This window comes from Sus scrofa, chromosome 15 (assembly GCF_000003025.6).
Source record: "Sus scrofa isolate TJ Tabasco breed Duroc chromosome 15, Sscrofa11.1, whole genome shotgun sequence".
Lineage (NCBI taxonomy): Eukaryota > Metazoa > Chordata > Mammalia > Artiodactyla > Suidae > Sus > Sus scrofa.
The window spans coordinates 29798782-29820326 of NC_010457.5; the positions used below are offsets into that span (position 1 = coordinate 29798782).

At 42.7% G+C, this 21545-nt stretch overlaps 1 protein-coding gene across 31 annotated transcripts in view; it reads left to right on the forward strand.

Moving 5' to 3' along the window:
- CLASP1 (cytoplasmic linker associated protein 1) overlaps positions 1-21545 on the forward strand; it is a 260115-nt gene that overhangs the window by 16169 nt on the left and 222401 nt on the right. For all 31 annotated transcript variants that reach the window (XM_021075175.1, XM_021075147.1, XM_021075149.1 and 28 more), the window contains exon 3: positions 13891-14369. In XM_021075175.1, coding sequence (XP_020930834.1) covers positions 14175-14369 — 195 coding nt within the window. In that variant the 5' untranslated portion in view covers positions 13891-14174. The remainder of the gene's footprint in view (positions 1-13890; positions 14370-21545) is intronic.

A 21545-nucleotide genomic window follows, 5' to 3' on the forward strand; every position in this document is an offset into this window, starting at 1 on the left:
TACCAGTGTTGTTCTGTTAGGACCGCTATTATTTTTTAACATTAAAACATTTTTTAAAATTGAAGTAAAGTTGATTGACAATGTTAGTTTCTGTTATACAGCAAAGTGATTCAATTATATATTATATATAATATAGTTACATAGTTTTCTCATATTTTTCATTGTGGTTTATTATAGGATGTTGATATAGCTCCTATGCTATATGGTAGGACCTTGTTGGTTATCCATCCTATATAAAATAGTTTGCATCTGCTAATCCCAAACTCTAGTTTTTGTTTTTGTTTTTCAGGGTCTGCACCCTTGACATACAAAAGTCTCCAGGCTAGGGGTTGAATTGGAGCTGCAGCTGCCAGCCTGGTCCATAGCCACAGCAGTGCGGGAACCGAGCCATATCTGCAGCCTACACTGCAGCTCACGCAACACCGGATCCTTGACCCACTGAGCAAGGCCAGGGATCGAATCCTTGTCCTTGTGGATACTGGTTGGATTTGTTTATGCTGTGCCACAATGGGAACTCCCCATAGATTGTCTTCTCATTTTGTTTACGGTTTCTTTTGCTGTCCAAAATCTGTATGTTTGATTAGGTCCCATTTTTTTATTTTTGCTTTTATTTTGTTGCCATGGGAGACTGACCTAAGAAAATATTACTAGGATTTATGTCAGAGAATGTTTTGCTTATGTTCTCCTCTAGGATTTCTTTGGTGTCCTGTCTTATATTTAAGTCTTTATGCTGTTTCAGTTGATTTTTGTGTAAGGTGTGAGGGAGTGTTTTAAATTCATTGATTTACATGTGGTTGTCCAGCTTTCCCAGTACCACTTGCTGAAGAGACTGTCTTCTCTCTTGTGTATTCTTGCCTCCACAAAGTACGATTAATTGACTGTAGGTGTGTGCGTTTTTTTTTTTTCCCCCTTTGGTAAACGTATTTAAAATCATTCATGAAGTTCCCCTCGTGGTGCAGCAGAAATGAATCTGACTCGGAACCATGAGGTTGCGGGTTTGATCCCTGGCCTTGCTCAGTGGGTTAAAGATCCAGGGTTGCCATGAGCTGTGGTGTAGGTCACAGACCTGGCTCGGATCCCACATTGCTGTGGCTGTGGCATAGGCTGGCAGCTGTAGCCCGGATTTGACCCCTAGCCTGGGAACCTCCCTGCTGCAGGTGTGGGCCTAAAAAGCAAAAAAAAAAAAAAAAAAAAAAAAAATTATTCAAAAGAGGTTTGGATTTATTTATAAGATAAATTTAGTTAGCAAAGGAACCTAGTCTAGATATTTGCTAAATCTGGCCATTATGCACATGATCTATTTTTTTTCTGTCTTTTTAAAAAAATTATAGTTGATTTACGATGTTTTGCCAATTTCTGCTGTACAGCAAAGTGACCCAGTTATATATATATATGTGTGTGTGTGTGTGTGTATATATATATTCTTTTTCTCACATTATCTGCCATCCTGATCCATCGCAAGTGATTGGATATAGTTCTCTTGTGCAGTGTGTGGGTTTATTTCTGGATTTAACATGTATTTTTAAAAATTACATAAATGGTACATTTTCATTGTAGAAAATACAGTGTTAATGTTTTGGTATGTTTCTTTCCTCACTTTTTCTATGCATGCAGAATACAAGTGACTACTTTTTATTTTATAAACAGAAAGGACATTATAAACATGCAGTTCTCTAGGTGGCTTTTTCACAAAAATGATTGTAGATATTTTTCTATCCATTAAGAATGTATTTTTCCTTTGGTTTGCAGTGACTGCATGGTATGCTGTTGTTTGGATGTACTGTAATATCTTTTTGATTCCCCTGCTCTTAAACGTTTATTTTCCTCAACATGTTTGCAATGAACAGTGAACAACTTTATATATACATTTTAGTGTACTTGGCAAATTACTTCCTTAAGTGAATTCTTAGATTTTGACCTGTTGGATTAAAACACTTATTTAAAGGTCATTGATAGAAGTTTCTAAATTATTCTAGATAGTTATGAATTTTAGTCTCATCAGCATTGTATTAAAATGTGTATTTGATTATATTCAATTACATTCTTAAGTGATCTTTTTGTTTAAATGTAGGAGTAGAGTTAGGTTTTTGCAGGAATAAGTCAGTGTTGGAAAAATATTGAGGCAGTCACAACTAAATTTGGAAACTGAGCATCTGCATATACAGTTCAGTACATACTAACACAGTCAAGGCACAGATCACTTTTTGTACTTTTGGAATTTTTTTCCCTGAATCCATAAAATATGAATGTAAAAATGTCATTTTAGTAATAATAGTAGTGTTCTTATACAGTTGATCTGAGAAATAAATAGCTGTTATGTGTAAACTTCATAAGGTCCAGATTTAAAGTCTCTGTGCCTGAAATTGGTTGAATGGGGGATGGGTTGGAAGCAGTACCGGAAGTTGTATTTGCAGTGTCCTTGTCACTACTCAGCTGATGTTACAGATTATTTTTCTCTGCCAGGTCACTTAGAATGCCCTGAAACAATTTGAAGCTAATCCTGATGAGAACCTAGTTAGAGTCAGTAATAAACACATCCCTAAAGCCCTCATTTCAGTTTTCTTTCTTCAGCAAGCACAGGGCTCCTTATCATTGAAGGCCCTGTGCCGGTAGGCCTCAGTCTATCAGATTCTGTGTCTTCAGCCTGCATCTTTCTGGAGCAAGGGATGGAAGCAAGTAATGACCGGGGGTGAGAGATAGTAGCAGAGCCTGTGCTTTCATGGTGCTGAACACCTAAGACAGAGCTCTGCCTAGGGGCACCCCTGCAGCTGCTTCACTGTTGTAGTCTTTCCTTGTCCTCTTTCTGCTAGGAGTCATCAGAGAAGTAGCTGATCTTCCAGGAAAGCATTGAAATAAACTCCTTGTTGGAATAGACTATTCACTTGTCCCCCCCCCCTCCCCGTGCACCTGGAACTCGATGAAGGCCCTGTCCAGCAGATCGACCAGCACGTTAGGTATTTGGTGGACTTTGGAAACCAGGACAAAGAGCCTGGCTATATCATGGGCATCTTTTCACTTTCTTCTTTTCATTTTGGACTAGTTATAGATTCACAAGGAGTTGCAAAAATTGTACAGAGACTTTCTGTTCACCCTTCACCTAGTTTCCGCCAGTGGTGAGACAGTGCCCTTTTTCCTCTTGCTCTTTCCTATTTTTGATCATACCTTTGGCTTGTCATCAGCCTCTGGGGAAATGCTGAACTCCCTGAGCTGAGGACTGCCCACCCCTCTCCTAGGTTTCCTTCTGGGGCATATGGTTCTTCCTTTGGCTTGGTTCTTTGCTCCTAGAGCCCTTGCTTAGGATGTTGCCGCACCAGGATGGGTTGCTCCTCCCTGTTCATGCTCTTCTGCTCTTATTTTGGGAACATTAAGTGTGGTGGAGATAGCCTTCCTTTGTAGTTTTTTTCCCCTAAATCACACGGACACAGATCTAAAGTACTTAGGGACCTGTGTGGATTCTTGGTGAGAAGAAGCAGTGGTGACTTGGTGAAAATAGCCCTGGATTTGGAGTTAGAAGCCCAGGTTCAAATACTGATTCTGTCTCATACTTGCTCGGTACCTTGGATGTTACTTTGCTTCTGAATCTGTAATTTGGCACAACAATAACAATCTTACAGAGGTTTTGTGGGGGAATAAAGGTGGCATTTGTATAATCACTTCATGTATTGGAAAGTGCTATTTCAAATGTGAAGTAGCTGTGCTTGTTTTAAATTGCTAAAATGAAACCAAAATTTTAAACTACTGTTCACATTTCTTTTTTTTATAATGATTCTTATTTTTTCCATTATAACTGGTTTACAGTATTCTGTCAGTTTTCTACTGTGCAGCAAGGTGACCCAGTTCCACATACGTGTATACATTTTTTTCCTCACATTATCATGCTCCATCATAAGTGACCAGATGTAGTTCCCAGTGCTATACAGCAGGATCTCATTGCATATCCATTCCAAAGGCGATGTTGCATTATTTCTTTATAGCTTGACTTCATTTTTCAGTAATGGAGACAAACTCTCCCTGCTTTTACATTCCAAACTTCTTACACCTTCTGTCTTCACATTGAATAACCAGTACTTAATGGTGTTTTTTTTTTTTCTAACGGGTGTAACCCAGTTCCCTTGGGAAGTTTGGGATGGCCATGTCAGCTGTCATGCTATCAAGTGACATATCAGATGCTCTCCTCTCTTCTTATTCACCTAAGTCTGGGGATTTCATGTTTCAGAAACCTGTAAGAAAATCTCCCATGTGGGCATATATGCTCTTTTCTGCTTACCTTTTTATTAGGTTTCACTGTTAGAAACCAACTCTTAATATGGTGATAGAAACTGAGATTTTTTTTTTGTGTGTGTGTGTGTTTTTGTCTTTTCTAAGGCTGTACCCGCAGGATATGGAGGTTCCCAGGCTAGGGGTGTAATTGGAGCTGTAGCCACTGGCCTACACCACAGCTCACAGCAATGCCAGATCCTTAACCCACTGAGCGAGGCCAGGGATTGAACCTGCAACGTCTTGGTTCCTAGTCGTATTTGTTAACCACTGAGCCATGACGGGAATGCCAGAAACTGAGATCCTTATTTTTAAAGGAGAGACCTAATTATTATTTATATATGTGTAAATATATATATATATACATGGGACAAGTAGTTAGTGTAAAAGTGGTGGATAATATGAAAAATTTAGGATTTAGATAATTGTCAGTTTTTTCCCTTAAATGTCATCTAGTTGCAGAGGGACTCTTAAATCATTAAGGAACAGACATCTGTAGAACATCATACCCAGTAACAGTAGAGTAACACATTGATCTCAAGTGCATGTGAAGCATTCTCCAAGGCAGATTGTATGTTATGGCATAAAACAAGACTCAATACATTTAAAAGGATGGAAAGCTCAATTATGTTCTCTGACCACAACAGAATGAAATTAGATACTGATAACAGAGAAAAATCAGGAAACTCAAAAGTGTGTGGAAGTTAAAAAACATACCACTGGGTAAAAGAGGAAATCACAAGGACAATTAAAACATAGTAGACCAAAAAAAAAAAAAAAAAAAAAAAAAAAACCAAACAAAAACAAAAAAACCAAACCCCCAAAAGCTCAAACAAACATAACTGAGGTGACTGAAAACAAAAACACAAAATTACATGGTGGTAATGGTTGCACAGTAATGTGAATGTATATAATGCCATGGAGCTGTACAGTTAAAAGTGGTTAAAATGGTAAATTTTATGTATGTTTCACTACAATTAAAAAAAACCTGCCATTCATTCATTGCTCAGCATTAAATGTGTATTTAGTACCTGCTATACTCCATGCACAAAATTAAACGATGTACCATAATTTGGGGGATGCAGTGCAAGCAGTGCTCAGAGGAGAATTTATAGCTATAAATGCTTATATTAAAGAAGAAGAGGAGTTCCTGTCGTGGCTCAGTGGTTAACAAACCTGACTAGTATCCATGAGGACTTGGGTTCAATCCCTGGCCTCGCTCAGTGGGTTAAGGATATGGCATTGCTGTGACCTGCGGTGTAGGTCGAAGATGCGGCTTGGATCCTGTGTTGCTGTGACTCTGGGGTAGACGAGCAGCTACAGCTCCAATTTGACCCCTAGCCTGGGAACCTCCCTATATCACAGGTGCAGCCCTAAAAAGACAAAAAAAAAAAAAGAAAAAAGAAAGATCTTAAATTGGTAACCTAAACTTTCATCTTAAGAAACGAATAAGAGAGCAAGCAAATCCAAAAGCAAGAAGGAAGAAAAAACAAAACAAACAAAAAACCTAAATAAAAAAAATGAAATAGAGAAACAGGCAAAAAATCAATCAAGCAAAAGTTGAAAAAAAATTAACAAAATTGACAAACCTTAAGCTAGTTTGACCAAGAAAAACAAGGACAAGACTCAAATGAACAAAGAGAGGACTGACCTTACAGAAATAAAAAGGAGTATAAGAAAATACTGGGAACAGTTATATCCCATAAATTAGACAGCCTAGGTAAAATGTATATATGCCTAGAAAGGCACTATGAGATTGACTCAAGAAAAAAATAGAAAATCTGAATAGCCCAATTACAAGTCAAGAGATATAATTAACAATGAAGAAACATCTCACAAAGAGCTGCAGCTCAGATAACTTCACATTTGGTGATTTTACCAAGTCCACCAAGTGCAAATTCTTCATAGACTCTTGCAAAATAAAAAAGATGTAATGCTTCCTAGTTCAACCTTTGAGGAGATTATTACTCTGTTAACAAAACCCATACAAAGACATCGTCGGAAAAGAAAATTATAGACCAATATCCTTATCAAAATACCTGGCACACTGAATCCAGCACCATTTCAGAAGGATTAGACACTATGGCCAACTAGGATTTAGCCCAGGAGTGCAAGGTTGGTTTAACATAGGGAAATCAATGTAACTGTAATAGTAAAAGACAGTAACCACATTATCATCTCCTTAGCTCCAGGAAAAGCATTTGACAAAGTCCAGCACCTTTATATGATAAAAATACCTAACAAACTGGGAATGGAAAGGAATGTCTCAATGTGATAAAGGCCATTGATGAAAACCCACAGCAGATGCCATATTTAGTGATAAAAGATTGAATGCATTTTTCCCCAAGATTAGGAACAAGACAAGGATGTCCTTTTATACCACTTCTATTCAACATTGTACTGGAGCTTTTAACTGGGGCAGTTAGGCAAGAAAATGAAATAAAAGGCATCTGGGTTGGGAAAGAAGTAAAACAACCTATTTGCAGATGGCATGTTCTTGTATATAGAACATCCTAAGGAATCCACTGTAAAACAATTAGAATTAATAAATGAGTTAGAAAAAATAAATGAGTTCAGCTGGATCGTAGGATTCAGGATCAATATACAAAAATCAATTGTATTCCTGTACTCTTACAATGAATAATCCAAAAATGAGACTAAGAAAAAATTCCATTCACAAAAGCATCAAAAAGAATAAAAAACTTAAAGTTAATAAGGAAAAGTCAGCAGTGAACAGTGAGATGTCTTTGTTATCAGCTGTGCTCTTACAGTTCTTGAGTGAGTAAAATGGACATTATTAAATAACTACTTTTTTTTCCTTTTTTCTTTTTTTTTTTTTTCCTTTTTGACTGCCCTGTGGCACATGGAGTTTCACAGAACCAAGCCTCAGTTTGACCTGTACCACAGCTGCAGCAATGCTGGATCCATACCCACTGTGCCATGCTGGGCATCAAACTTGCCTCCCAGTGTTCCAGAGACGCTGCTGATCCCACTTATACCACAGTGGGAACTCCTAAGCACTTTTCTATTTTAAGACTTTTAAAATGATTATCTCCTTCTTTTTAGAAAATATGAAAAGTAGGAGAAATTATTAAGTAGGAGATGAGCCCTCATAAAACTCTTGCTTAGAGCCTACATGTTAATAGTTTACATACTTTATTTATTTTATTTATTTTTTGGCTATGCCTATAGCATGCAGAAGTTCCTGGGCCAGGGATTGAACCTGTGCTGCAGCAGTGACCTAAGGATGTGGGTTTGATCTCTGGCCCTGCCCAGTGGGTTAAGGATCTGGCATTGCCATGAGCTGTGGTGTAGGTAGCAGATGTGGCTCAGATCCTGTGTTGCTGTGGTTGTGGTGTAGGCTGGCAGCTGCACCTCTTGATTTGACCCCTAGCCTGGGAACTTCCATATGCCCCAGGTATGTGGCCAAAAAAAAAAAAAAAAAAAAAATGCTAGTGAAGGCAGTTAGTAACTATCATGAATAACTTAGCTGGTACTTTGCAGTATTTTTATTTTCTCCTATTATTTTCTTGTAGTTTGTACACAGTAGTATGGAATTGCTTTTTTGTGTGTGTGCTTATTTGTCTTTTTCATTGTCTAGTTTTTTTTTAGCACATATTTTGTAGAACTGATCCACCAATTCCTTCTTCTTGGGAATATAAGACTTTCTTCTTGTTTTACACTTCGCTTACAGTCATACTTCATGTTTTGAAATAACTGCAAGGGAGATTTTCCTCCACTACGAAATGGTAATGCCTGAGTTTTGAATACTTTCCTCTTTGTAATTGTAAAAGTAACATATTCATCATAGAAAAAATTTAGAAAATACAGAACAGTACAAAGAAAAATCTATGATCTTCATACCAGAAATTAACCAATGTTAAGGATTTATTTCTCATATGACCTGCTGTTTTAATGTAGTATGGTGAACTTTCTCCTTTTGTTCACTTTTGAAGATTTACATTGTACATGGTGGTTGTCTTTTTGTTATGACTTTACTGTAGTTAATTATTGTTCACACTGGGGTGGGTGAGAAAGGGAGAGAGAGGAGGGAAAAGGGAATTCAGCTCTGATTTTTTTCCCCCTTCTCGCAGAGTGTTCTTGTGATCACTTGAATAATTCCAGATTCTAATGATCTTTCCAAGGTAAATAATTGTATGCCCACCCAGTCTCCTGATTCTGCATTAGAGCTCCCTGAAGGCCACAGCCCTTTTGGTTCTTGGTGCTAGAAGTTGACTTTGGCCTTGTCTGTGTTCATTCTTTCTGCTCTGTGCCAAACTTTTTGAGAATAAGAACTCTTCTTAGTGTCTGGCCTCAGAGCTCTTTGTAAGTGAAATATCTGGTGTCTGTTAATTGAGAAAAATTATCAAACTCAGAATAAGAATTTAGAAATACTTTTCATTTAAGAATTCATAACTGCATGTACCTAAGTCTGAAAATATGGCTAGGAATACTTAGCTCATGGATAGTGCTTGGTTCGTGTCTGGACTAATTCTCAGACGTCCTTTTAATAACTCTACCCTGTCACCTCAGGGTGGGGGGCAGGTCAGTGTTTACAGCTTGGGAACCAGAGCTCTGGCCTTTCCAGATGGCTTCAACAGGCTAGTCTCTTGTTTCTGTGCTTTGTCCATATGTATTTGCACATTCCTTTTATCTGAAATGTGTTTTGCATTCTTTCTACCCTCCCCCCCTCCATTCTTCCCACTCCCCAAGAAGAAACCAAACTTAATTAAAGACTGCCAGTGACTGTTTTCTTTTGATTTTCAACTCAAGCAGACTTCATTCATTCAACAAGTATTTCTCAAGTGCCTTGTTTGTAGCAGACATGGTTATAGGCATTGGGTGAGCAAAATAAACAAGGTTCCCTCATTCATAAAACTGACAGTCCTGTGGGAAAGGCAGACAACAAAGGTAAGCAAACATGTGATAAATTACAACTTGTCCTAAGTGCTTTGAAGGAGGAGAACAGGATGCAGTGACAAGGGACCCCCTAGGGTGGTTTTTAAAGGGCTTGCAGCAGCTGAAGTGGCAGCCAGGCCAGTGTAGGCATAAGTAGAGTGTTTTCAGGCAGGAGGAAGAACAGGAGTGAAGGCCCTGCGGAGGTAAAGCATTTGGAACCAAAAAGAGTCTGGTCCATGTGACTGGAATTTGGGGCTGTTTGGCCTGGACAGACGCATTTGGGGTCATCAGTTTTTTTTTTTTTTTTTTTTTTTTTTTGGTGTCTTTTTAGCATTTCTTGGGCCGCTCCTGTGGCATATGGAGGTTCCCAGGCTAGGGGTCTAATTGGAGCTGTATCTGCTAGCCTACACCACAGCTCATAGCAATGCCGGATCCTTAAACCCACTGATGGAGGCCAGGGATTGAACCTGCAACCTCATGGTTCCTAGTCGGATTTGCTGACTGCTGAGCCACGATGGGAACTCCTGGGGTCATCAGTTTTATAGGCATTTAACCTTATGGAAAAGGCTGCATTTCCATTTTATTTTATTTATTATATGCATTTATTTTGGGAGAGCAGAGTGAAAAGGCAAGAGGCTTAGAACTTAGCAGAGCTCTGGAAGGGAGGTAGAGAGGGTTAAAGAAACCTGAGTCAGTGCAGTCTGAGAAGTGGCAGGAAGGCCTGAGCCTCAACTGGTCTTCTCTGAAATGAGGGCTTCTCAGGAGAAGGGATTGGGCAGCTTTGGGACACCTCTGAGAGGTGGAGTTAGAAAGGGGGAGGAAAGTATTTCTGGATCTGCCAGTGGGGAGGTCACTGGTTACCCTGACAAGGGCTGCTCCAGGGGTGGGGGTCGGGTGAGCGGAAAGCTCATCCATGTGGCTCTCGGGTATAGACAGCTGTGTAAAGAAGCTTCACTGTTCTGGTGTCCCTGACGGAGGCAGCTGAGCTGCAGAGGCCCCTTGCTGGTAGGTGACTTAGAGAACAGCTCTTAGCTTCTGGGAGTGAGACCGTGGCTTAGCTTGTAGATGCTGAGAGCAGACAACTGAAAAGGCCCAGGAGACAGAGTGAGAGCACCTCCCCTTGTCATAGGAGGGCATTCGGGTGGCCGTCCTAACTGGTGGTGGGCGAGGGGCAGAGCTTGGATGGATATGGCTGCCTCCTCCAAGGTTTGGGTTCTGAGGTACTGCTCCAGGGGAAGCCACAGCAGTGACCACGCTGGATCCTTAACCTGCTGCGCCATGGGGGAACTCGAGAATGGCCCTACTTTTCCTTCTCTTGTGGGAAGCCTGTAGTAGACTTAGAATTTCAGAGCTTACAGTTGGGTCATGTCCTCTGTCCTCATCTCCATTGTCTTCACCCCTGGATAGTTGTGTGTGCCCATGTGCCACAGAATGGACAAGATAAATGAGGTGAGAAAGATGCCCCAACCTTGATCTTCTGGAATGGGTGCAGAGCAGAGTCAAGACCCGAGGCTGTCTCTCATGTATACATTACGGCAGGCTGTCTCACTGTGTGTTTCTTCATTCTTGTTGAAGCTGCTATTTCTTAACTTCTTCCTGTTTGCCTATAGCAGAGTTGGGCTATTGTTCTGGTATAAAGGTTGCTCTGTTAATTCCTACTTTCCAGGGTGCTGTAAAGGAGAATGACTGTGGGACCATTGTTTTGGCTTTTTATTGTTCTCCTGTTATAGACTGAGGTGATGTGGCAGGAAAAGGTCGAGATGCTTGGACCTTGCCTAACACAGGGGGCAGAGGATGGTTGTGTTGGGGGTGTAGAAAGGCCTGCTGAAGTTGGCTTAGTTTGAGGGGAGTTGGGGTGTTTTTCAGAAAGACAGGAAATGTGTCCTTTTCCTGGGTGACTGATAGAATCACATTTAGTGTGCTCTGTAGCTTTCATAGCGAATTTCACTGAAGGCGAAAACTTAACAAAACCTTGGATAATTTATTTTAGGTAAATAAGAAATCCTCCTCCTTCTCCGAGTCATCCAAATCATCCTCTGCTTCCTCCTGTTTATTTTCTAAGTTTACTGCATTTAAAAAATATAAAGTCTTTATATAATGCTGTTGCTGTACGAGATTTTGCCTGTATTCTTGTTGGTTTGCTTTTGATAACTCTCCTGTGATTTAGTTGTAATTGCTTAGGAAGCTTCTTGGGGGTGCGGGAGGAGGACACATATACTTATGTGCTCCGGCAGCTAAAAATACCTCTGAAAGGAGACACAGGAAGCTAGCCACAGTCTTTGCTCTCAGGTAGGGAAACTTGGTGGCTGGGAACAGGGGTGGAGGGAGGTCTTGCACTTTTGTTTCTTGTGGGTTTGGAACTATGCGATTGATACTCTCTAGATACCTGTGAATGAAAGATGGAGAAAATGCTCAAAGTGTGGGAAAAAAGTACAAAAAAAAATGAAATCCAGATTAGTAAGAACACATGTAAGTGAGGATGATCCCTTACTTTAAAAAAAAAAAAATAATAATTTTTTTTCTCTTTTTTTAGCTGCACCTGTGGTGTGCAGAAGTTCCTGGGTCTGGGATTGAACCCTTGCCACAGCAGTGATCTGAGCCACTGCAGTGACACTGCTGGATTGTCACTAGGGCACTCTACTTTTTTTTTTTTTTTTTTTGCTAAATTAAGGAAAAAAAGAGAGTAGAGGAGACCCACTCTGCTTTATGCCTTTCGGTTTCCAGTGTCTTATTCTGCAAATTTCATACATCGGAGTTTGTGACCTACTTTTAAGTGTGCTAAGCCTATATTGCATAATTACCTTCAAGAAGCATATACTTATTTGTTAGAAATCTTAACAGAATTCCAGTTGAAGGGGACATTTCGATATGATATGTATTTTGAATATCACCGGAGAGAGACATGCAGGCGTGGGGCCTTTCCTTTCCCGGGATGGAGACTTCGCTTGTCTCGCCTGTGGCTTCCCAGCTAAGGATGGAGTCTGGCCTCCTTTCTCTGAGTCAGAACAGAACCAGGCCAGACTCATAATAGCCAGGGTTTGAGGGTGGGGAAGGGAAACCTAGGGCCACGCTGCCTTGGACCATTACTTACCTTTGCCTCAGTTTCTTCATCTGTGAAATAGAGATGTTGAAACCTATTTTATAAGAGGTGGTTGGAGAAGTAGAGGCAGCATGTAAACTCTAGCATGGAGCCCGACGCTTCACGAAGGTGCCGAAGAATGGCTTCATCGCCATCACTGTTGGTCGGTGTCTGTTGAGTTTAGGGCCCATGAAGAAATAAAAGATATTTATTACAAAATTAAAAGATTCAGAGTTCTTGGCGTGGCTCAGCAGGTTAAGAATCCGATATAGTGTTGGTGAGGATGCGGGTTCGATCCTTGGCCTCGCTCCGCGGGTTAAGGATTTGGCATTACCACAGCCGCGGTGTAGGTCACAGATGAGGGTAGGGATGGGGTGTGGTGGAGTGAGGTGGGGAGAGAATCCCCGTGCTCAGAGCGGGGCAGGTAGCCTGCCGCGGATTTTAACCTTACTTGATGTATCAGTTCAGGCTTCCCCGCTGGACCCCTGAGGGTTGGCATTTACTGTGGCATGAAGAATGTTTTATTTAGTACCGTGTCAGGAAGGTACCACATCTTGAAGACAGGTTTCCTCTGTGTCTTCTTGGATTAGAATGAGGGAAACTGAGAGAGGAAATTGAACAAATAAATGTGTGCGATTGTCCCAGCAGCTGCAGATTAAATGGTAGGCCTGTCGCATTGGTCTAATGAAAATGGCTTTGGTGCTTTCCCCGTGTCCTGTGTTCTGCACTACCCCAGGCCTGATTTTGAGGTGTCCTGATTTTGTAACAGACACCAGGCCCAGTGGGCACTGTTGTCAGTAGAGGTCACCATGTAAGTAACCGATCAGAATGGGAGCCGTTTCCTTTCTCCCCCCGTTACTCTATGGAGGAGGAGGCAGGGACGCTCACTGCCTATTCACCCTGTCATAAGGCTGCTGAGCAAGACGTTTGTGGGTTTTTCCCTTTTTGGCTGCCCCCCATGGCATATGGAGGTTCCTGGGCTAGGGACTGAATCTGAGCTGCAGCTGCGACCTGTCCCACAGCTGTGGCAATGCCAGATCCTTAACCCTGCTGTGCCAGGTTGGGGATCAAACCCTCGCCTCTGCAGTGACAGTGCTGGATCCTTAACCTGCTGTGCCTCAGCGGGAACTCCTGAGCAAGAAGTGTGATGCAAATGCTGCCCTTGACTTTGGTTGATATTACCAGGCCAGCCACTCTTGTCAGTGGTGTTTGTATTGAACCCACTTCACTCTGACATGTGGATTGTAGAAAACTGAGAGTAAAGCAGCAGGCGATAGCACCTGCAGGGATTCAGTCAGACACAGGGTGGTGTTAGGTTTTTGGTGGGAAGCAAAATTGAAGCTGCAGATAAATTTTCCAGCCAAAGCAGAAGATTGCTGTCCTGACTGGTGCATTTTATAAGCTGGAAAATTGTGAAAAACATCGACCCACTGACTATGATGCTCATTGGCTCTTTGCTTTGCGCTTCAGCATTCTTCCTGATAAAAATAATAACTACGTTATTCTGACACGATTGCCAAGCGTTCATGCTTCTCACTCCACTTGTGCTTTTAAACAATGCTGCAGCGGGAACTGCTTTGTCTTTGATTGAATGTTTCCGAACATTTGAGTGTTTCGTTATCTGTGCTGATTTGTTCTCTTCTCTTACTTTTCAGAATGGACTGCTGAATTATGAAGTGTTTCAGACCCAGGAGGAGAACATCACTCTGCCACTCACTCCTTTATCTCCTACTAGTTATTTAAATTGGACTTTTAATATCCTACCAGCTGCTCTTCAGACACACATGGTGCATTGTTGCCATTCCCCGGATTGCATCTTTGAAGCACAGGCTCTTAGTAACCTTCGGCAAACACAGAGGCAACCTCCGGGGGCCGCCGACTGGGAGGGTGTCACCCTGACCGCCCTCTAGCTTGGGCTGGCTTGAATTGGAATTCCACCATGGAGCCTCGCATGGAGGCCTGCCTGGCACAGGTGCTGCAGAAGGATGTGGGAAAGCGGCTGCAGGTTGGCCAAGAACTTATAGACTACTTCTCAGACAAACAGAAGTCTGCTGACCTTGAGCATGATCAGACCATGTTAGACAAACTGGTGGATGGACTCGCTACCTCTTGGGTGAACTCTAGCAATTACAAGGTAAGCCATGCTTTTAGGAGACACTCTTCCAGCTGGCTGGCTGCTGCGGGGGATCAGGATTGGGTCTCAGAAAAGTCCTTTATGAGCCGTCAGCGTGATTCCTTGGTTTCAGTAAGATACTTCGGCCACATTGTGGCTGCTGGACATTTCTTTCTAGAGCAAGTAGAGTTTTCTTTGATTTTTGTTGGAGATCAAAAAATTCTTGTCCTTCAGCACTGAGAGAAGGCCACATACAGCTAAAGAGAGGCTTTCACATGGGAAAGTTTACAGGCATTTTCAGCCTTGAAGTTAGGTGAATGTTGTGTCTTGCAGTGAGTGGCCCTTCATGAATAACAAGTGACTTCACTGATCTCCTCTGGGTGATGGAGATGTGGGCCCGTTTCCCCTTGGGCCCCTATGTGGGAGTTGGTCCAGGTACCTGGCCAGAAAGAGTGTGGTCTGCAAGGGCTTGTCTGTGACCTCTGTGTGCTGGCCTGGAGGATGTCCTTCAGTCTCCACAGATCAGGGCTCTTGCCGAGCCCATGGCAGGTGGGTGGGGCAGGGGCCCTGTGTGGCCTGGATGAGCTTCGAAGGTTGACCGTGTGACTGTTCAAGGACTGAGTTTTCATGAGTGAAAACTGGACCTAAAGTCCTGAAGAAATGTGATTTCTCCCCCTCGCCCCCCCAACCTCTAGTTCATTAAGAACTCAGGTTGAGACCGAAAAAAGAGTGGGAAGCTTGTGTGACTGCTACTGGGTGCTGCGGCCATCGTGAAAGGGGCTTCCAGAAACAGAACCTTTTGTGTTCATTGACCCAGTCTCCTGAGATTGATTTGGACTTATAAATGGGTCCTCACAGGATTTCTCTCTTTGCTCTAGTATAGACTGTTTTCCAATCACATTAAACCCTGACCTTACCTAAGAGTCAGCAGGCTTTATTCTCGTGTTACCTCAGGCCTTAGTATTTCACTTCCCACTGGGCCTAAAATTTACCCTAATTGTCTTTGAAAGAAGTCTACCCGGTGAAGGCTGGGTCCAGGGGAGAAGAGTGTCTGCCTTTGTCTTTTGCTTGGGAGGAAGTCCCCAGCTGACTTTTTACGTCATGTTGGCCAGAATGGCTTTGCCTGCCCGCCCCAGTGTGACTGGAAAGTGGCCAGGCGTTCATGGTGGCTTTCAACCATCATGTTTAACCTCCTGATCTTAGGCAGGGGTTCAGAGTCCCCTGAGTGAGGTGTGTGGCCATGTGAAGGATGGGGACACTGGAGCAACATCAGACTCCTGTTAGGAAGGAGGGGGTTCGGGCTGGACTGGGGTGACTGGATGTTAGGTAAGTCATCTGGAGAGTTTGCTGCACTGTGTGAGCTCGCTTTCTTTCTCTTCCTTTCCTTCTCACTTTCTTCCTTCCTCCCTTCCTTCCTTTCTTTCTCTCTTTCTCTCAATCTCTTCCCCCCCCTTCTCCCTTCTTTCCTTTTCTTTCTTTTGTTTTTTAATGGCCGTACCCCATGGCATGTGGAAGTTCCTGGGCCAGGGATTGAATCAGAGCCACAGCTGAGGCCTACACTGCAGCTGTAGCAATGCCGGATCCTTTTACTCACTGTGCTGGGCTGCAGATCGAACCTGCATCTCCGCAGCAACCCGAGCTGCTGCAGTTGGATTCTCAATCCGTTGAGCTTCCTTAACCTCTCCAAGCTTCACTCTCCTCCCCTGTAATGTGGGAGAGTTGAGTTGCTATGAGCACTAAATGAAAGTGTGTACAAAATGATCATGGGCCTGCCTGCCACCTAATCAACAGTATTGACTTGGTTCCTGCCTTCAAGGAGCTCCTAGTCTTGGGGGGAGGGACGGGCACTGATAAGTAAGTGAATGGTTCCTGTACAGTGTAGTGTGTGCAGGAATGGAGACACAGAATTGGGTGGGAAGACAGAAGAGGAAAGTAGTAACATTGTCCAGAGGAACTCAGAGTTTCCTACATTGGGTAGTGTTTCCGAATAGCAATTGCAAGTTGACAGAGGGGTGAAAGATGAAGGCTTGAGCCTTTGCGAAGTAATTCCTAGGAAAGACCTCCTGGTGGGAGGGAAAGCAGAAGACAGTGTTTGCTGCTGGCTTGCACGTGGTCAGGGACAGGTCGCCCACCCTTCAGTGCAGAGCAGGTGTTTGGCTTCACCCTCTCTCTGGGGGCCTCACATGCCAATATCCTGTGTGACTTCATACAGATGGCTTTGGGGTCCAGGCCGTGTCTTTGGTTGTAATCATATTCAGCGCCAAGCACTCCCCTGGTCTGTAAACTCCTGTGCCTTGTTCACACCTGGAGCCCAGAGCCTGGGACATAGTAGGTGCTCAGTAAACCCTGGTTACAAGCGTGAACTCAAGAGCTTAGACCGTGTGGCAGTATTAGACCCTTCTGCTTCACTGGAATCTGGAAACTTCTCTTTCAGGGACCCACACCTGTTTTTCTCTTGTAGGTTTTATTTGTCATGTTTCACATATTGCGAATTGAAGGAATTTCTTTGTATTAAGCAGTATTCTGAAGCTTCACTTTTTTTTTGTCCATGCCCCTAGCATGCAGAAGTTCCTAGCCCGGGAGTCAAACCTGTGCCGCAATGGTGGTAAACGCTGGAATCTTAACCTGTTAGGCCACCAGGGAACTGCTGAAGCTTGGCTTCTTGAAAAAGTTTTTTTTTCTTTAATTCAAGACTGAAAAGACAAGAGGAGAAAAAGGAAGTACTTTTGACCTTCCAAAGCAATAGTACCTGGGTATTATTTATTATTCCTTTTCCTTTTTTTTTATTACTCAAATGAATTTATCACATCTGTAGTTGTATAATGATCACAACAATCTGATTTCACAGGATTTCCATCCCACAGCCCAAGCACATCCCCCCACCCCCCAAACTGTCTCCTCCTGAGACCATAAGTTTTTCAATGTCTGTGAGTCAGCATCTGTTCTGCAAAGAAGTTCAGTCTATCCTTTTTTCAGATTCCACATGTCAGTGAAAGCATTTGATGTTGGTGTCTCATTGTACGGCTGACTTCACTTAGCATGATAGTTTCTAGGTCCATCCATGTTGCTAAAAATGCTGGTGTTTGTTCTTTTTATTGAGTAATATTCCATTGAGTAATATTCCATTGAGTAATATTCCATTGTGTATATGTACCACATCTTCTTGATCCACTCCTCTGTTGATGGACATTTAGGTTGTTTCCATGTTTTGGCTGTTGTAAATAGTGCTGCAGTAAACATTGGAGTTCATGTGTCTTTGCGAGTCGTGGTTTTCTCTGGATAGATGCCCAGGAGTGGGATTGCTGGATCAAATGGTAGTTCTATGTTTAGTTTTCTGAGGAATCTCCATACTGCTTTCCACAGTGGTTGCACCAATTTACAATCCCACCAACAGTGTGCCACCACCTTTTTCTCCACACCCTCTCCAGCACCTACCGTTTGTAAACTTTTTGATGATGGCCCTTCTGGCCAGTATAAGGTGGTACCTCCTAGTGGTTTTGATGTGCGTTTCTCTAATGATGAGTGATGTTGAACATCTTTTCATGCGTTTCTCGGCCATCTGCATGGCTTCTTTGGAGAACTGTCTGTTTAGATCTTCTGCCCATTTTTGGATGGGGTTGTTTGTTTTTTTGGTATGGAGCTGCAGAAGGTGTTTATAAATTTTGGAGATTAATCTCTTGTCAGTCGATTCACTTGCAAAGATTTTCTCCCATTCTGTGGGTTGTCTTTTTGTGTTGTTTAGGGTTTCCTTTGCTGTGCAGAAACTTTGAAGTTTGACTAGGTCCCATTTGTTCATTTTTGTTTTTACTGTAAATACACTTAAGAGGTGGATCTGAGAAGATCTTCTGCCCATTTTTATGTCAGAGAGGGTTTGGCATATGTTTTCCTCTTAAGAGTTTTATAGTGTCTGGTCTTATATCTAGGTCTTTAATCCATTTGGAGTTGATTTTTGTGTATGGTGTTAGGGAGTGTTCTACTTTTATTCTTTTCCATGTGGCTGTCCAGTTTTCCCAGCACCACTTATTGAACAAGCTGTCCTTTCTCCATTGTATATTCTTGCCTCCTTTGTCATAGATTAGTTGGTTGTAGGTGCGTGGGTTGAATTCTGGGCTTTCTATCCTGTTCCACTGATCTGTATTTCTGTCTTTGTGCCAGTACCATGCGGTTTTGATGATTGTTGCTCTGTAGTATAGACTGAAGTCCGGGAGCCTGATTCCTCCAGTTCCATTTTTCTTTTGCAGGATGTCTTTGGCTATTCTGGGTATTATTCCTTTTCATAACCAGGAATGTAGTGAATGCCAGTGCAGTGTCTTACTTAAAAAAATAGTTGGGGGGAGTTCCCGTCGTGGCTTAGTGGTTAATGAATCCAACTAGGAACCATGAGGTTGTGGGTTCGATCCCTGGCCTTGTTCAGTGGGTTACGCATCTGGCATTGCCGTGAGTTGTGGTGTAGGTTGCAGACTCGGCTTGGATCCTGCGTTGCTGTGGCTCTGGTGTAGGCCAGTGGCTACAGTTCCTATTAGACCCCTAGCCTGGGAACCTCCATATGCTGCAGGAGCGGCCCTAGAAAAGGTAAAAAGACAAAAGAAAAAAAAAAAAGTTGGTGAAGTACCTGTCGTAGCTCAGTGGAAATAAATCCAACTAGGAACCATGAGGTTGTGGGTTCCATGCCTGGCCTCGCTCAGTGGGTTAACGATCTGGCCTTACTCTGGCTATGGTGTAGGCTGGCAGCTGTAGCTCTGATTCGACCCCTAGCCTAGGAACTGCCATATGCCATGGCCGGGGCCCTGAAAAAAAAAAAAAGTTAGGCGGAGCTTGAATCACTTTACCTTTGAGTATTTCTTTGCAAATACAAAATTGTATTTGGATTCGATTGCAGTTTAATAGCTGCCATTTCTTGCTTACTTACCACATGCATTTAATACCTCATTTACTCTTCCTAACACCCTGCAAGGTGTCCTAATTTTTATGCAGGAGGTAACCAGAATTCCCGACAATTCCAAAGTGGTTTCTACTTGTGATTATAGACGTGGAATTTAAATGTAGATCTCTCTGATTTCCTAGCCAGTGTTCCTTTCATAAGAATAGAGGTCAGCAAACTTTCTTAAAAGTAAATGTATTAGGCTTGGTGGGCCACATGGTGTTCCTGAAAATATTTAAGTAGCTTGGGCCATCGTAGTGCAAAAGCAGCCACAGACAATGCTTAGTGAGGGGGTGTGTTGTTCTCCCAAGACTTAAATTGCACAAACATGTGGAAGGCTGGTTTGTCAACCCCGTGGATTGGGTTCTTCCAGCACCTACTGTGTGTAAATATCTTTTCTTCACTGGTGGGGACGATTCGTGATTCATCTGGGAGAAGAGTAGGGCTTATAATTTGCATGTAATTTGGGAAGGGGGAGGTCCATCATTTAGGTTAAAGAGAATGTGGTTGGCTTTTGGAGCATCTGATATGGTATTTCAGGAAACTGGCTCTTTGGTTCCCTCACTCAGACTCACACCGGGGTCAGTGTACGTTCTGTTAGTGTCCCTGATCCCCTGCCATGAGCTGGCTTTGGACCTGCTGGGGTCATCCTGGGGAGTCAGTGATTGGTTAAGTAATGCTCTCCTGCAGCCAGAACCACCCCAAGGTGGTGCTTGAAGGGCTCAGGGAGTTTTCTGCCAAGTCACAGCGACCACGGGAGACATGGAAGAGATGAGAGGCCCTTTCTGCTGATGAGGCTTCTTTTCTAGATTATTCAGACATTAAAAATAAAAACAGGAGTTCCCGTTGCGGCGCAGTGGTTAACGTATCCGACTAGGAACCATGAGGTCGCGGGTTCGGTCCCTGCCCTTGCTCAGTGGGTTAACGATCCGGCGTTGCCGTGAGCTGTGGTGTGGGTTGCAGACGTGGCTCGGATCCCGCGTTGCTGTGCCTCTGGCGTAGGCCGGTGGCTACAGCTCCGATTCAACCCCTAGCCTGGGAACCTCCATATGCCGTGGGAGCGGCCCAAGAAATAACAACAACAACAACAACAACAACAACAACAACAACAACAACAAAATAAAAACAACAACCAAAAATTTGAATATGGCTGCTGCCCCTCGTTGATCAGGTCTCTTCTTCCTGTTTTTCTTAAATACGACTTGAAGAAAGAGAAAGATGGGGAGTAGTCCTTTCTCTGGAGTTTCAAGTCCCCAAAGCTCTGAAAACCAGGTGTTTTTCATTTTTCATTTGACCTCAACTGGTGTGAGATTCCTTATAGTCTATATTTACCCACTTAGGGGCATCTTGTGCTGCAAAAATATGAATATGTGAGAAAAAGAATATATATATATGTGATAGGTTACTGTGCTGTATGGTAGAAATTGACTGAACACTGTAAACCAACTATAATGAATAAAATAAAAATCATTAAAGAATGTTTTAAAAATCCTAAAAAAAAGAGTATATGTTTGATTGTGGGTTGCTGCCGCAGGTTCTGTTCAAGGGAATCTCTCTCTTTCTCTGTCTCTCTATCTAAACTGTGCACTATTTTACCTTTCTAAAATCTGAAAATACTGTATTTCAGAACACATCTGGCCTCCAGAGTTGTGGAGAAGCGATTGTGGACTTGTAATTAATATTGTAGAATAATAGTAATGGTCCACGGTTATGGGATGCTTATAGGTACCAGAAATATGTGTTTATTTTTAACTTGTTGCCATATAAGATAGATCTTGTTATCCTCATTTTACAGATGAGGAAACTGATGCTCAGATACATCAAGTAATGTGAGGAATTACAGTTACTGGGATTTGAACCCATGTATCTACGCAGCAGCTGAAGTAACAAACTCAGCGCTGACCCTGTGCCGGGTGCTGCACGGGCGTCGGGGTGGGAGGCTGTGTATCCCTTGGGGAAGAGAGGGACCCGGCCCTTCCCTAGCTGCATTTGGCCACAGCCTGGGCAGTCTCGTCCTCAGGCTAATGTGTGGACTCCATCCCTGTGTGCTGTTGTCTCAAGGCCCCTGCCAGGCTGATTTGTATTTGAAATGTATAGGTCCCTATTAATCGAGGGCTCCCGTCATCCCTGCCCCGATGGTCTGCATGGTCCAAAATGGGGGACAGGTGAGGCGGATGAGAGGTCAGTGCACATAGTGTAGGATAGGAAATAACTGAACTCGCATCATAGGAGTGTTGGTAAATGCTGAAGTGTCCAGAAGAAAAGAAATGTCAGGG